This window comes from Oratosquilla oratoria, chromosome 22, assembly GCF_046742065.1.
Source record: "Oratosquilla oratoria isolate Oo_2021 chromosome 22, ASM4674206v1, whole genome shotgun sequence".
NCBI lineage: Eukaryota > Metazoa > Arthropoda > Malacostraca > Stomatopoda > Squillidae > Oratosquilla > Oratosquilla oratoria.
Genome location: NC_134798.1, coordinates 58,129,058 through 58,146,579, shown reverse-complemented (window position 1 = coordinate 58,146,579; position 17,522 = coordinate 58,129,058). Strand labels below are relative to the sequence as shown.

Sequence of the window (17,522 nt, the reverse complement as noted above, 5' to 3'; positions counted from 1 at the left end):
TCCGAGATCTATTGTGATAATATAACGAAAAACATTATACAAAATTTAAAATACGAGCTTTCGGTTGAATCATACAACCTTCTTCAGGTAAGTAAGAATAAATGTACAAAGCAGGAGCTTAAATAAGAGTATATGAAGGACCTTGGAGAGTTAGGTCGTAGCTAGGCGTCAGGTACTGGACGGAGGTGAGGTTTTCGCTTCAGCGGGATGTAGCTGGACATCAGGTCACTGTAGCCGGACTTTGGTCTTTGATGCCACTCAGCCTCGCTGTGTAATTGTAAAGTCCTAACTGTGTCCGTCTGTATATTAATGATAGGGGTGTATTGTGTAATGTAGACTCTTTCCAAGATGTGTAGTTTCTTGTTGTTGCATTAAGTATTTTTGTATTGTTAACTAAATCTTGTCTGTTTGGAGTTTTGTTGTGTGTTTGCGTATACTTCCTTCACTACCTCTGTGAGCAGGAGACTCACAATGCACGCCTATGCATTTAGAAAATAAAAATCCTGGCGTCCCCCCCCCCCCCGGCTACAATTTCCCGGATTCGCGCCTGTGTTACCTAGCCCTTATTTTTGGGCCCTTTTCTGAGGGTCTGGCAATCCCCCTGCAGAGGGCATGGGGTATTTGATAGTATGTGTGGTATGCCAGTTTAGGAAAAATAGTATGTTGTAATACACTCCATGTTTGATCCAGCGCATTTTTTGCCCTCCTATTTGGGGTTCCAGGGATCAGAAGCAGGGGGTTCCCGGATGACATTGATGTCTGCATATGCTTGATCACATAGTGTACGATCCTGAATTCTGATATTGGTTTGTTTGACCAAATGCTCTGGGGTGCCGACGGTCGACCTGTGATGCCACCTGCAACACTCTTCCCCTGTTTGTTTATATGTGACGTCATAGCCCCGCCAGCACGAACTTATTCACATATTTCGTGGATGTGGTTTGTTCATGCAAAATGCGTGAGTGCAATTAAATAGTAGTAAGGTAGCTTAGTGCATGCGTAATGTGTTCGCTATTGGCAACTGCTACACTTTAACATCCGTTTCGCATTTTATTTGGCATTTTGAGGAGGGGTAAACGTGAAGGTGTTTATAAAATTGCCAGTCACACAGCTGCAATAAATCGGATAGCTCTTATAATTCCAAGAATTTTCAAACATATTTAAGTAACACAAAATGATAGTAACGTCGGTAGCGATTTTTAGATAACTGAGACGAGGGAAAAAATCTTTGTATTTGCCGCGAGTTAGGTCAGGTCAGGTCAGATTTCACATTGCAGTTCTTACTTATATTTATTATTAGCTAGCATATTGTGAGCTCCATGTATAATTACTGCAAATTAATTTAGTGTTGGTAGATATAAAAAAATTGAGATGAGCGAACATTTTGATAGATGTTTGCCAGTTTCACACCTGCAATTGTTACCATTATTATCGACTAGCTCTCATTATTCTGAGTATTTTCAACCCCATATATCTATCCATATACCAAGAGCTTTTTTCTCCATATAAAAGAGGTAGCAAAGTCAAAGGCATGCACCCTCGCCCACCCATTCCACTCCTATATACCACGCTTATTTCCTTTTCATCTTAGCTCGTCATGGTTGAAGGATCATCCCTGTCTCCTGCCCACTGCCTTGAGGTCAGAAGCAATGCAGAAGGACATAGTACATCTACAGCAAGGCCACTTCACTAAATCAGTGCCCCCCTCAGTCCCCTCATGTGGAAAATAGAGGTAGGGAGAAATCCCTTTGGTCTGCATCAAAATGTCATCCATACACCATTCTCCACTCACCCAATCCGCTTCCTTCTTCTTTCCTTGCTTTCGCTCAAAGGTCCTTTCACCTTATCCATCTCATCCTTGGTCATCCCCTGAGGTTCACTCCATCCACCTCTACTTTCTACATCTCTTTTGCTAGTTTATCTTCACTCATTCTTTCCCATGTGTCCAAGCCATCCCAATACTCTTTCATCAGCTCTATCTGCCATCTCCTTTTCCACCCCTACTCTCTCATGTACATCCTCATTTCTCGCTCTGTTCAACCTTGCAACCCCCTATGATACTCGTACTTTTCATACACTTCATCCCAAATACATTTGAATTTCTCCTGTTTTCCTCTCAAACTCCAAGTCACTGCCCCATACAGTGTCTTCGGCACAATCACCCCCCACATAATTTTCTCTTTGAATCCATTTCCAGGTGCCTATTTCTCATGACACTTTTAATTCTCCTCAAGACATGTACTTGCTTCTTTCGATCTACAGTATCCCCCCCATACCCACTCCTCCATTTCCTGCCACATGTGACCCCAAATACTTAACCTCTTTGATACAATGATGCCTATGTAGACGTCATGAGGTGCAAGTGAGTATATGAGGACACTGGCATCAGTGTCTTGATTATATTCATTTTGTAGTAGTAGGATGACCCGTCATTCAGGAGGTGCCAAGATAGGAGGGAGGGAGGAGGGTGGAGGGGACTGGAATATATGGGAAATGAAATGGGTGGGAGTGATTTCTTTGCCTTTTTCTTTTTGGCTACCCTCCGTGTAAGGGGGAAAAAGCCTTTGGTATATTTATGTATGCATGTAGTTGTAGCTGAGTGACCCCTGAATTCTGTGAACTGGTATGGTCACATTTTCTGTTTATTATTACTCAGAGGGAAAGAGGATAAGTAATACAGCAGTGTCTTCATAATCTATAATTTATAACACGAGTAGTGTGATGCATCGTGCATAGGCATCTGATGCTGTGGACGAGAATTTGACTTGCATTGAAGAGGCTAAAACTACCAACTTCCTCCAGCCACTCTCCTTTAAGAATTACTTCCTGCTTTCTGCCATCCTCTCCCCTTGCAGCTACATATCATAAACTTACTTTTACCCAGTTTACTTTCAACTTTCCAAATTCTGCCACTGCTGTAATCCCTCCTCTGACCCTGCCAGAAGCGCAGGGTTTTCCAGAAGCAATATCTGGCTTCTCTCCATTTTTCTCGACCATCTCCCATCCCCTGCCCATTACCCTCACATTTACCTCCCATCCATGTACACATTGAACAGCCGTGGTGATATGACAGCCCTGATGCACTCACTCTCTCCATTTCCATTTCTAACACAGGCACTGCTACTCCTCTAAAAACTCTTGACTGCCCTTAACAGCTTTCCCCCAATCCCATATATCTGCAAAAAAACCCATAGTGCCTCCCTGTCTACCCTGTCATAAGCCCTCTCAAATCCATAAAAAAAAAAAATCCTTACCTTTTGCCAAAGCCTTGTCACGGATCTGCCTTACCACAAAACTTTGATCCATACATGCTCTACCTTTCCTAAAACCACACTGCTCCTCACCAGTTACTCTCTCTGTTCTTCTCCTAATCCTCTTAAGTTAAATCCCTCCCATAAGCATTCCCAAATACACTCAGCAAACTTATCACTCTAAAACTACTACAATCACATTTATCCCCATTTCTTTTGTAAAGTGAAACTATACAGGCACTCCTCCAGTCTTCTGGCATTCTCCCCTCCCTTAGGCACACATTAAACAACCTCACTTGCCAGTCCACTATTGCTGTACTTCCCTTCTTGAGACACTCCACATGACACCAATCCAATCCAGATGCTCTGCCTGCTCTCATTAATTTCAAAACTCCTTGTACCTCATCTTTTCTTATATCTCTTCCAGTTACCTCTCTTATCACAGTCTTTGCCTAGTGCCTCCCACCCCATATATAAGTACTTCAAATTAATAGTAACTTACCAGTATAATTTTGTGAGATTGATTCCACCTGTTGGTGCTCATGTGCTTGTATGTCTTGTCTTGGTTTTAAGATTTCATTTTAATATGATTAATTTAAACTTATATTTGAACTCATTTACTGTGGTCAAGTTTACTACAGAATTTGATAATTCATTCCAAGAGTCGACCACTCCTTGAGAAAAGAAAAACTTCCTAGTATTTTTGTTGCTTGTTTTTTTTTTTTTTTAAAGTTCATGTGCTATTAATCTATTAATCTTTTCTTGGAGAAAGATTGTAGTATCAACATTTTCCAAACGCTTTATGATTTTAAAAGTCTCTATTAGACCTCTCTTTCTCCTTTCTTCCAATGTTGTTGAGTTTAGTTTTTGTAATCTTTCTTCATAGGATGAGTTTCAATTCTGGACCAATTTTGGTAGCACATCTTTATCCATTTTCCAACACATCTATATCATTCCTCAGAAAAAGGTGACCAAACTTGCATGGCATATTCCAAGTGTGGTCTTATTTATGCTTTATATAATATTTGAAACAAATCAATACACATTTATTCAAATATATATCTGATAGATTCCACAATCCAATTTGCTTTTTGTACTATGTGATGTCCCACAATCTTTCTCTTGACTCACTTTGATTATATTTTGGTTTAACAGTATGCAATCTGTTTGTGAATTATTAATACTAAAATGCATAACAATACATTTATCAATGTCGGAAGTGATTTTTAAGGAATCGGGATGGGCAAACATCCTTATATTGACCAAGAGTTAGGTTAGGTCAGGTCTTACAACTATAATTCTTACATATATCATCAGCTAGCACTTCTAATTCTGAGTATTTTGAACCCCGTATATAAGTATCACAATAGTAACATCAGTAGCTATTTTGAAAATTTTGAGACTGGCAAAGATATTGGTATATTATAAAGATGTTTGTCAGTCTTACAGTTGCAATTCTTGCCCATATCATTAGCTAGCTTTTATCATTCTCTTTTGAACCACATATAAAAGTACTGCAAATTAATAGTAATGTAAATTTTTTTCAAATATTGAGACTGGCGAATGCCATTATATTTACCAAGAGTTAGGTCTCACAGCTGCAATTCTTAACTATATCATCGGCTAGCTCTTATCATTCTGAGTGTCATGAACCCCTTACATAAGTACCACAAGTTAATAGTAACATTGGTAGTGAGTTTTAAAAAATTGAGGCTGGCAAAATACTTAGTATATTATAATGATGGTTGCCAGTATCACAGCTACAATTCTTATCTATATCATTGGCTAGCTCTTACCATTATGAGTATTTTGAACCCCATATATAAGTACTGCAAATTGACAGTAATGTTGGTAGTGAATTTTAAAAAGTTGAGGCTGGCAAACATCAATATATATACAGGAATACCTCACTATACAAGCAAGTTGTGTTCCCAGCTGACTGGTTGCAATGCGAAAATTTGTATATCAAGGTGGGTTTTACATGTAAATTAGGGGGTTGTGTTCATAGACACTGTCAACCCCGTCCTCAATTTTTGCCTGGGGATTTCACATACACCCAACATTTGTTTTACCTACTTTATAGCATTCAGTTGTAAAGTGAGGTATTCCTGTACCTACATGTGTATCCTGTGTGCTTACATTCTGATTTGGGGTGTGGGGATTCATCTTGTCTTCCTCAATACAAAAATAAAAGAATTAAGAAGTTCACTGCATAATCTGTATTCACTGTGCACTTATTATAACATTCTTGCAAGTAAAAACTAGATGTCCAGATCACTTCCAGCTTTGTCGTGGCCTCCCCTAGTTGACTTTTTAACCAGATGTGTCAGCTTATACAAAATTTTCCTTAAAATGATTTTAAATCATCTGATTTACCCTGAATTTTGAATTTTACTACAGCAAAAGCCCAATTTAATGGAATTTTAAAATCTATATTGGAATATCCTGGAAATTTCAAATTAGTAAACATGATTCTGTTTAACTGAGCATATTCTATTATTTAATATCAAAACCAATAATGGAAGAACACTGAGGCCCATAATGGTTGGTATTTAGCAGAAAGACTCAGTATAATGGAAAATTGCATTAATTGGGCATCAATAACAAACTCAGTTTAGTGAACCATCCTTGGCTGAATTAGTAAGCTAAATCGGGCTTCTACTGTATACTCTTAGCCTCTGCAACACTATTAGGAAGACTGTTGCACACATCAGCTACCTTTATCTGGAACATGCTTTGTTTCAGTCTAATCTTGGTTTAAAAATCATCCTGGTGTTGCTCTGTGTTGGCCCTTCTTTAGATAAAATCTGATGTTGTCTGTAAGATCATACCATTGATCCAAGTTCTTGTATACTTCTACAATGTTTCCTCACCATCTGTGATATGCCGTCATTGAGAGGTCAAGTCACTCTAATCTCCCTTCAAAACATATATTTTGTAATCCTGTTACTATCTTAGAGGTGCTTGTCTTTTTTCTTACATGGTGATCTGAGATGATACTAATGTTGAATAAAGATTCCACAAAAAGAATGAGGAAAAAGTCTTTTGCCAATATTATTACACAAGTGTTACAACCAGTTAGGGAGATGTCACAGGCTTACTGAAAGATAACCAAGTGTGTGTATATAATGCTTGTGTTTAAACAATCTGTAGGTTGAAAATGTTAAATCACTAGTTCTCCCATTATACACTGTATGCTTACTAGTTCCACATTTACTAGGATTGCACCTTTGATAGCAGTTCCTGCATGAATGCATCATGATTGTTGATATTTTTAGCAGGTATTTCTGACAGTTTTTTCTGTTAGACAAGCAGGTATTTTACTAAATGTGACAAGAAAAGATATGGATAGTACCTCTACAATTACTTAAATTTTATTCATTATGTTTTGCTAAAATAATAACACAGGTACACTACTTACTAGTGTATCTTAAATGATGTGACTTGCGTCACTTTTTTGAGTCTGATGAGTGAGATGAACTTAATAAACCTTTTTAAAGTAGGTCATGTTTACATTCAAGTTTTGTGCACCCAAACATGGAATGTTGTGAAGTTATGACTACTGTGGCCAGCTGTCACATTCCCCTCTTCCAAATCTCAGACAAGATGAAAAACTAGAGCAAATTTTGAGTCATTCTGGCCATGATGACTCGAGTAATGTGGCTATTGAATGATTTTCAGCAAATTTCTCATGAAAAAGTAGAACACAATATATCATAGCACCGTATCTATTATATAGTGTTTCTACCTATTTCATGTTAGGTGATGGCATGCACAAAGGTTCTGTATAGGTACAAAGGGAATTGAATATGAAATGGATTGTGTAGGAATCATCCACAATCTTATTATTACATAATGTTAAAGAGTTAGATATCAGTCTTATAATTACATTTTCTTTTTCCAGGGTAAAGGTAGTCTATCAAAATTTGTTTGGAAGAGCCATCTGTAGATCCTTATGTTGCTCATACAATGAAAAGGATCCAATATGACATCTGTGGTACAGATATCTTAAGAGTCATCTTAAATATCACATAATGACCCACACTGTAGAGAAGCCTTTCCAACAGGACTTATGTAATGCAGCTTTCTCAAATAAGAATAATCTCAAATGTCATGTGGTGACACATGCTGCAGAGAAGCCATTCCAGTGTGACCAGAGTGATGCAGCCTTTTCACGAAAGGGTGACCTCACACATACCATGGTGACCCACACAGTAGAGAAGCCTTTCAAATGTGACCTGTGTGATGCATCCTTCTCAGCAAAGAGAAGTGTCATGCGTCACATGGTGGCCCACACTGGAGATAAGCCTTTCCAGTGTGACCTGTGTGATGCGGCTTTCACACGAAAGAATTCTCTCAATGATCACATGATGAGTCACACTGGAGAGAAGCCGTTCCAGTGTGGTCTGTGCGATGAAGCTTTCTCACGAAAGAGTCGACTCAAATATCACATGATGAACCACACAGGAGAGAAGCCATTCCTGTGTGACCTGTGTGATTCTGCTTTCTCACAAAAGAGTCACCTTAAATATCACGTGATGACCCACACAGGAGAGAAGCCTTTCCAATGTAACATGTGCAGTTCAGCTTTCCCCAAAAAGAGTCGCCTCAAATATCACATGATGACCCACACAGGAGAGAAGCCCTTCCAGTGTGACCTGTGCAATGCAGCCTTCTCAAAAAAGAGTCGCCTCAAATATCACATGATGACCCACACAGGAGAGAAGCCATTCCAGTGTGACCTGTGTGAAGCATCTTTCTCGGAAAAGAGTGGTCTCAAATTTCATGTGACGATCCATACAGGAGAGAGGCCGTACCAGTGTGACTTGTGTGATGCGTCTTTCATACAAAAGAGGGGTCTTGAATTTCATGTGATGACACACACAGGAGAGAAACCTTTCCAATGTGACCTGTGCGATTTTGCTTTCTCAAGAAAGGGTGCTCTCACGCTACACATGAAAACCCATACAGGAGAGAAGCCATTCCAGTGTAATATATGTGATGCAACCTTCTCAGTAAAAAAAAGTGTCATGCGTCACATGTTGACTCACACGGGAGAAAAGCCATTTCAGTGTGACCTGTGCGATTCTGCTTTCACAAGAAAGAGTAGTCTTACACAGCACATGATGACCCATACTCATGAGAGGCCTTTCCAGTGTGACCTGTGTGATGCAGCCTTCTCACAAAAGAGTGATCTCGAATATCATGTGGCAACTCACACTAGAAAGAAACCTTTTGAGCGTGGCCTATGTGATGAACCTTTTGCACAAGAGAGTCACCTCAAAGATCACATGATCACTGGAGAGAAGCCTTTCCAGTGTGACATATGTGATGCAGCTTTCTCACAAAAGAGTTCTCGCAACCGTCATGTGATGACCCACACTGGAGAGAAGCCATTCCTGTGTGACCTGTGTGATTCTGCTTTCTCACGAAAGAGTCATCTCCAATGTCACATGATGATCCACACAGGAGAGAAGCCTTTCCAATGTGACCTGTGTAATAAAACCTTCACAAAGAAGCATAATCTCAAGCGTCATATGGTGACTCATGCATGAGAAAAACCTTTCTAATATGATCTGTGTAATGTAGCCTTCTCAAGAAGTGTGGTTTTAAACATCATGTGATGACACTCACAAGAGCGAAGCCTTTCAAGTGTGACCTCTGTGATACAGCTTTCTCAAGAAAGAGTTTGATCTCAAATTGCATATGATTACCCACACCAGTGGTGTAGTTTTTAGTGAATAGTTTAAAGGACCAGAAGATTTGAAATATGTTTATCATCTCAATTTATGTGGAATGCCACTTGATCTGTACAAAACAAATAAATGAAATAGATAAATGAATGATTGTAGCATTATTCATTAGTATTGTCAAACTACAATAAAAAAAAATTAAATACTGTTTTGTTACACTGTCTTCTCACCTTATCACTTGTAACTCATATCCATGATGTGAAACATGCTAATGTATTAACCTAATTATAGTATATACTTGTGGCAGGGTCAGAGGGGGGATTAAAGTAGTCATGTAGTTTGGGAAGCCATGCAATAAGAGGAAGTTGAAGGTAAATGAGGTGATGAGGTGTACAAGGGGAGAGGATGGCAGAGATTCGGAACTAAATCTTAAAAGAGAGAGGCAGGAGGAGGTGGATAGTTTTAGGTATTTGGGGTTGTATATAGCAGGAAAGGGAGGAGTGGAGGTTGAGGTAAATTGTAGAGAGAGAAACAAGTAAATGTCTTTGGTGATTAAAAATGTCATGAGAACAAGACATCTGGTAATGGATGCAAAGAGGAGATTATATAGAGGGGCGATCGCTGACAGCACTGTAAGGGATGAAGACTTGGAATTTAAGAGAGGCAGAGAGAAGTTTAAATGTATTTGAGATGAAACGTGTTAGAAGTATGGTAGGGTTTACAAGGTTGGATAGAGTGAGAAATGAGGTGAGGAGGAGATTGGGAGTGTAAAAAGAGATGGCAGATTGGGCTGATAAAAGAGTATTGGGATAATTTGGACACATGGAAAGAATGAGTGAAGTAAAAGGGGTGTGGAAAGTAGAGGTAAATGGAGTGAACTTGAGGGGTCGACCAAGGGAAAAATGGATGGCTGGGTTGAAAGGGGCTCTTAGCAAAAGAAGGTAATGTCTGTTGAGCTAGGAAGGGAGAAAACAGGAGATGGGGTGAGTGGAGAATGGCTGTGTATAGATAATACTGTGATGCAAGGAAGGGATGGCTTGGGGGAATAAGGTATGGTCATGTGTGATATTTTGATGCAAGCCAAAGGGATGTCTCCCTGTCTCCTCTATTTTTCACAGGACAGAGGGGTGGAGGGTCATCGATCAAGTGAAGCAGCTTTGCTGCGGATGTACTGTGTCTCGCTGCATTGCTTCTGACCCAGGGGAATGGACAGGAGACAGAAATGACCCTTTATCTATGAGGAGCTAAGATGAGAGGGAAACAAAGTTGGTGGATGGAAGAGGAGTGGGTGGGAATGTGTGTGTTCCTTTTGACATAGTTACTTCCTTTATAAAAGGGAAAAAGCTGTTGGTATATAGATAAATAGCATATACTAAAGGAACAACACTCGTTAGATCCTGTTTCCTGATCTCCAATTGATCATACCTGGCCTCAAATTCATGTATAATACCAACTTAGTCTATATCCTTGATTTCCAATTACATGTATATTTAAATTCTAATTCATGTATTGTTTCAGGTTGGGTTATATTACCTAAGATATATCAAGTATTTATGGATCTACAGTACTACCTCTCATTAACGGACTAAAAGGGGGGTAACAGTGTCCATTGATGTGAATAATCTGTTGATTTGGAGTGGTTTTGGGGTGGCATAGTGATTGCACGCACTAAATAACAGCACCGAAAACACAGTGAAAACACCGCAAATGCAGCTAATTAACGTCTGATAATGAGAGGTCTCACTGTATATGGAAAACTATTTCTTCACATCCTTAAGACAGGGAGTCTTTGTTTAATTGGTTCTCATGACCTCTTAAAGCCTTCCTATCTTTAATCAAGAGATCTATTTTGTCAATGCAATCCGTCCCTTTTAGTGACCTGAATAATCTAATCATATCTCATTGATCTTTCAAAATTAACAGAACCAGCGCTTTTAGTCTTTCCTGAAATGGTTTAGCTGGGGACCAGTATGGTTGCTGCCCTTTGTATTCTCTCAATCTTATTTATATCTTTAACTCAGTAAGGACACCATATCACTAATACATATTGCAGTATTGGAAGGATGAAGGTTTCGATGAGTTTTTTCATCATCTCTATCCATATAGCGAAAAACCATTTTAATCTTCTGCAGCAGTTCATACATCTCTCCCACAATCATGCTGATATGTGTGTTAGGTGACAGGTTGTCTTTTATCACTATTCTCAAATCTTTCTCCTCTTATGCTTTTGTAATGGGTTTACTTCCCAAAGGAAAGTTTAAGAAGGGTCTTTTGTAGCTATTGCCTGTTTCAAGTACTTTGCAATTTTTGGTACAGATTGACCTCTCATTAACGGACGTTAATTAGCTGTGTTTTTGGTGCTGTTGTTTAGTGCTGTGCCATCAGTATGCCACCCAAAAACCACTCCAAATCAAAGGATTATCCACATCAACGGACACCGTTACCCCCCTTTTAGTCTGTTAATGAGAGGTCAATCTGTATTGTAAATAATTTCCCACTCTTGCATTCTTGGCTCCATGCAAAAATAGGGTCTAGATCCTTTTGTAATAGCCTAGATTCCTCATTTTTCACTCTTCTCGTGTTTTTTGCATCATCTGCAAACATGTTGGCATAGCTTGTTGTATCTTGCATCATGTCACTGGCATAGACAAGTAACATTATTGGTGTAAAAATTGAACCATGTGAAACTAATCACTACTGCTCTCCATCTTGACATCTCACCATTTACTACTGTCCTCATTAATCTTCCCTTGAACAAATCTTTCATCCACTTGAGTTGTTTGCCTCCTAGTCCTCCATTTTCTACATATGTCGACTATGAGGTACTTTATCAAAATCCTTCTCTAGGTTGAGGTATGGTGCACTCACCCCCTCTTACAGCACATTAATCATTCTTGAGTAAAAGTTGAAAAAGTTAGGCACACATGACCTTCTAAATCTGAATCCAAACTGACTGTCAGAATGTCACATAATTTCACTATTGTACTGGTCAGTGATACTGGCCTTAATTTAGTGGTGTCTCCTTAGTTCCAAATTTGTGAATTGGTACCACATTAGCCCTTTTCCAGTCAAGCAGCACTGTGCTTTCTTTTTACCACTTTGACCTTCCAGATCTGAATCTAAACTGTCTTTCATACTGGCCTTAATTTAGTGGTGTCTCCTTAGTTCCACCTTTGTGAATTGGTACTACATTAGCCCTTTTCCAGTCAAGCAGCACTGTGCTTTCTTTTTACCACTTTGACCTTCCAGATCTGAATCTAAACTGTCTTTCAGAATGTTCACCTCTTCAAGATATTTGGTCCATTGATCTTTATCAATCCTGTCACATAATTTTACTGTTGTACTGGTCAGTGATACTGGCCTTAATTTAGTGGTGTCTCCTTAGTTCCACCTTTGTGAATTTGTACCACATTAGGCCTTTTCCAATCAAGCAGCACTGTGCTTCCTTATAACCACTTTGGTACGATGATGCCTATGTAGGCATCATGAGGTGTGAGTTGGTACATAAGGATGCCAGCATTGGTGTCTTGATTATATATATTTATTTTTTGTAGTTGTACATGAGTTACCCCCAGATTCTGTGAACTGGTTTGATTACATTTTCTGTGTTTATTATTACTCAGAGTAAAAGAGAATGAGTAATCCACCAGTGACTTTATATTTTATAATGCGAGTAGTGTGATGCATTGTTCATATGGCAGCCGGTGCTGTGCGCGAGAATTTGACTCATACTGAAGTGGTTAATGAACATGCAATAATACTTTGAATCTTGTCTGCCAGTTGTTCTTTACATTCTTTAAGTACCCAGTTTGAGATCCTGTCAGATCCTGAAGCTTTTGTCACATTCAATGATCCTAAAAGATTAAGCACTTCCCTCACTTTCGAACCTGAATTCTTGCTCCCCTTGCTTTCCTCCTGAAAATTGCTTTCCGTTGTGAAGACCAATTGGAAACTTTCACTCATTATTTCAGCCTGAGCAGAGGCCTCAAAGAACTCACCACCCACTCACTATTAGCTTCGTGATTAATTTCTTGTGTCTCACTTTACCTTTTATAAACCTGAAAAACAGTTTCAGTTCATCTTTGCATTTATTTACATCACTTCTTTAAAAATTACTTTTTACCTTCTTGTGGATTCTTGTATCCCATGTAGTCATTTCTAGATTGTAAGTTTCTTTTGTTTTATTGCTTCCTTTCTTCGTGTAAGTTCTCCAAGCCATTTCCTTTTTTTTTCTTTTTATTGTTATTATTATTTTATTTATTTATTTATTTATTTTATTTTATTTTATTTTTGAGTCCGTCATGTTTCTGGTTCTTCCTTCCACTAATTTTGGCAGTTGTTTGTTCATTCAAAGATTTAAAAAGGAAGAGTATACTGACAGGAGACCTTTTGGTCCCTAATTAGGTCAGATATTAAGAATAGTTAAACTTGGTGCCTGGCAAATCAACTACCATAGCTTAAACCAAAGGGCAATGAACATAGCAAGTCATTTGGTAACAAAGACATCATCCATGATGATTCCTTCAGTTGCAGTGACACCTCCTGCGAAGAGTTTGAGTACTTCAACAAATGTGGTCTACACTTCATGCAGATGAACACAAGACGTTTACTGCCAAAGTTAGATAAACTTCATATTGCAAGACATTCCAATGCCGCAGTCATCGGGGTCACTGAAACTTGGTTGGACAAGTTGATAGAGGATACGGAGGTGGAGCTATCAGGTTACACCATGCAGTGTAAAGACAGACAACGTTCTGGTTTTTGGTAACTGCCTTACATCCTACCCTATCTGGGACCAATAGGCGAATTTCTGCAACCGCTCAAGAGTCACCTGGACACTCCTGTGGCTTGCCATCAGAAAGCAATGAGTGATGCACAATGTGGCCTGTCTGGCCCCACCAACCGGAATTCCTCCATTCCATAAGTGTTCTTCTGGCAGTGATATAACAGTCCGTCGGGAAGGAGATGAAACTCCGTAAAGGGTACCCGTAACCTCTTTGGATCTGTGGTCGCCTCTGCCTTCAGAAAGTCATTAATTCTTTTCCAGTCATTATGACTGTCTTGTTCCTTACAAATCACCAACTGCATGTATGCCTCCTTGAGTTCCTCAACGTTGATGTTAGAATTAAAGTGAATTGTGATTGATAAATGTAAATCTGTTCACTGGGACTCATTCAATGTTGTACACACACATTATATGTATGTATATATATTACAAATATTGTGTTATATACTGTACATGTATGTACGCATACATACATGTGTGAAGTGGAGACATTTGAGTGGAAGAGGTGGTAGGAAAACAAGTACCAATGTTTTGTGCATTCTTTACAACTTTTATTACTCTTTTGGGTTCCCCTGTGGTGGTAGGAAATAAATCTTCCACTTTGTTTCCCATATATGTCGTAGAATGGGACTAAATGGGATGGAGTTATGGGAATAGGCATCCTGCACTCTGAATATGTCATCTACGAAAAGTCGAGGCAAAAGATAGTCTGGCAGGACTATAAGCAGAACCTTAAAAATGGGTCATTAAATGTGCATGGTTGTGACACAGATGAGAATAAAACGGAAGAGATTGGCTATTTGTTTATGAGAAAGAAGTTGGATGTGTTAGCGTTAAGTGAAACTAAGCTGAAAGAGAGGGATGAGTTCGTGTTTGGGAGTGTGGTGGGGAGGGTGTCGGGAATGTCGGCTAGTGAGGTTTAATGTGCGCCACCATCATCACCATCACTACCACAACTATCACCACCACTACCACCATTATCATCATCATCATCATCACAACTATTACTATCAGCCACCTTCACACCAATATTGTTAGTCTATTTCATAGTTTATGGCAAAATAAATTCAAGCTGAGGATTTGCAAAAGTAATGCGTAATTGGAAGTATGTATGTTCGTATGTATGTGTAATTGTTCTCGAAGTTTCCATGAGAGTCGTATGATCATTCCTGCATACTTATTTATCATTTTCATTCTTGTAATGTGAAAGTGGGATGAATGTGAAATAGGATATTTTTGTAAATATATCAATATTATTATATTATTTTGGGTGTCCGTTGTTTTCTGTGTGAAAGGAAATAAATGGAACTTATTGAGCAAATGGTAACTTTAGGGAAATCTACGGGGTGCGCAGAGAAAGGTCAGTCAGAGAGCTTGTGTGTAGGCATTCACAATAAAGCAGTGATATGTGTCCGTGTCTACCTTTAGTGCCTCATCTCTAATGTTAAATACAACTATCTCAACATAGTAACATTCAACACCTACCATCACATCATCATTGTCACTGTCGTCGTCATGATCATGATGATGATGATCATTATTATCATTATAATCATTACCACCCTCACCACTTTCACCAACCACCTAAATAACTACCACCATTATCATCATCGTCGTCGTTGTCATGGTCATCATCACCCTCATCGTAGCAATTTCATTATGTTACGATCACCTCCACTAATACATTTCTAGTGGTAACAGGAAAGTGAAGGAAGCACGTTATAACTTAACATTTATTCTTGACAGCTTAACCACTACCTTACATGAAAATGATAGCCTACACATAGAGTACAGCAAGATTTTCGCTCGACTTCGGAAGCGTTGCGTTCTTGCGTCGTCATGGCAACGCAAGAACTCTCGCAGTCACGTCTTTGGTTCTCAGCTTTAGCTTCTTAGGTTCCTATGTCAGAGGTGAGGTGATGCGCTTACGTGTAAGGATTGATATATATACATACAAAGATGGTCGAAGAACTAGACAGATGGGACAAAAAAGCTGACAGAAGGATGTAAAATGCTTACAGTACCGGTACGTTCGGGTTGATCCCGAATGTCTTGGTGCGTTCGAGTTGAACAATAAATTATGGAAGTACCTCCGCCCTCACAAACATTACTGTAATTTATGGTGTAGGATGTGGCGTAATTCTTGGTTCACCTTAAATCATTTAGGCAGTTGAAGTTAAGGTGATTTTAAGGAAGTTTACTTTATTGTGTCAGGAGGAGACTTTATAATTCTGTGATGTCGACTTTTTGTGAATCACAGATGTAGCTTGTCTGTTCGACTTGTCCTCCAGAAGCCTCACTGGAATCGAATGGGCGAGATAAATTCACAAATAACTAGGTATTCTAATATAACTAACGCAACTAAAACAATTTGAGCTTCAATCAAGAATTGAAAATTCACTAGGAGTACCCCTCAAACAGGGAGAACAGCTTAGACAAATTTGCTGTCTACAGGGATTCATGAGTGATTGCAATTTCATTCATCTATCCACTTCATTAAGTGTTCCAAGCCCATGCAGGGGTTTGTGTGTAAAAATCTACTGCAAGACACTGTGTTGAACATATATCTTTTGTAGACGTCCATCGTCCTTACCACAAGATGATCCTGTTTGGGTACAAGGCCGATTACATGACCGTGAAATACCAAATTCTCATGACAGATACCATAGCTCCATCTATGGAAGCCCCGGGTATCTGAAGGGGGCGATCTACATTTGAAATGTATATGTATATATCTATATATGTACATGCATATACTCATATGTTACAGCAGAATATATCAGCCTCATCCCCCAATTAAAAATGTGTCACTGTGATTATTTAACGAAGAGAGGCGGACCTATTTATACACGTATATAGGTAGGTAATAACAGTTTAAAAAATAGCCTCCTTTCAACCGGGTAACATGGGTACACACACACACACACACACACACACACACACACACACACACACACACACACACACACACACACACACACACACACACACACACACACATATATATATATATATATGTGTGTGTGTGTGTGTGTGTGTGTGTATGTACAAGTATATATGTATGTATGTATAGGTGCAATTTCACCACAGAAGAGAAACTTGTAGACAGTAAGTATTTTCCTGTATTTATATTTTCAGACAAAGTAAGACAGATATAAATATGATTAAATGCATAAAAAACAAGGAACACGGACATGTGGGAGAGAACAGAGGGGGAAGGGAAGGATGTACAAAGGAGGTCAATGACCTTACTTTCCTCGCCTTAACTTGACTACATTTGCTTCAATCTGACGGATACTTTTTGAACATCAGCTCTGTCAACAATTGATCACATTTGAAAGACCCGTAGCTCAACTTTACATTTCTCTCGTATGTGTCTGAGATAAAACATGATTCGATCACGATTTCCTCAGATAAATTCCTCGATTTTGCTACAGTTGTTGCACTAGACCTATCAATTTTATGGTTATTTAATGCTTTATGTTGAAGTAAAGCATTATTTCATTGGGCAGATATTACACAATATTTATGTTGGGAAATCCCAAGGGTTTTCTATCATAAATATAGTGTAAAATCTGCCCAAGAATGCAGTGCAACATAAGGCATTAAATTCAATTTAACCATACTTGTATCTGTCTTACTTTGTCTGAAGATATAAATACACAGAACAATTTACTATCTACAAGTTTCTCTTAAATATATATATATATATATATATTATATATGTATATATATATATATATATATATATATATATATATATAATATATATATATATATATATGTGCGCGT

The 17,522-nt window shown here is 38.7% G+C and overlaps 1 protein-coding gene across 2 annotated transcripts; it reads left to right on the top strand.

The window, feature by feature from the left end:
• The first annotated feature begins 715 nt into the window (after window positions 1-715).
• LOC143037255 (uncharacterized) lies at window positions 716-9,124 on the top strand. Of its 2 annotated transcripts, none has more exons than XM_076205383.1 (2): window positions 716-958; window positions 7,156-9,124. In XM_076205383.1, the coding sequence occupies exon 2, from the start codon at window positions 7,286-7,288 to the stop codon at window positions 8,804-8,806; it is 1,521 nt and encodes a 506-aa protein (XP_076061498.1). In that variant the 5' UTR covers window positions 716-958; window positions 7,156-7,285; the 3' UTR covers window positions 8,807-9,124. The 2 variants fall into 2 exon arrangements, with proteins under 2 accessions (XP_076061498.1, XP_076061499.1); XM_076205384.1 differs by lacking the exon at window positions 716-958 and adding an exon at window positions 1,371-1,732.
• Window positions 9,125-17,522: the final 8,398 nt, after the last annotated feature.

Bases quoted from the DNA above. Each gene is read 5' to 3' on its own strand.
- LOC143037255 (XM_076205383.1), top strand. From the start codon at position 7,286: ATGACCCACACTGTAGAGAAGCCTTTCCAACAGGACTTATGTAATGCA.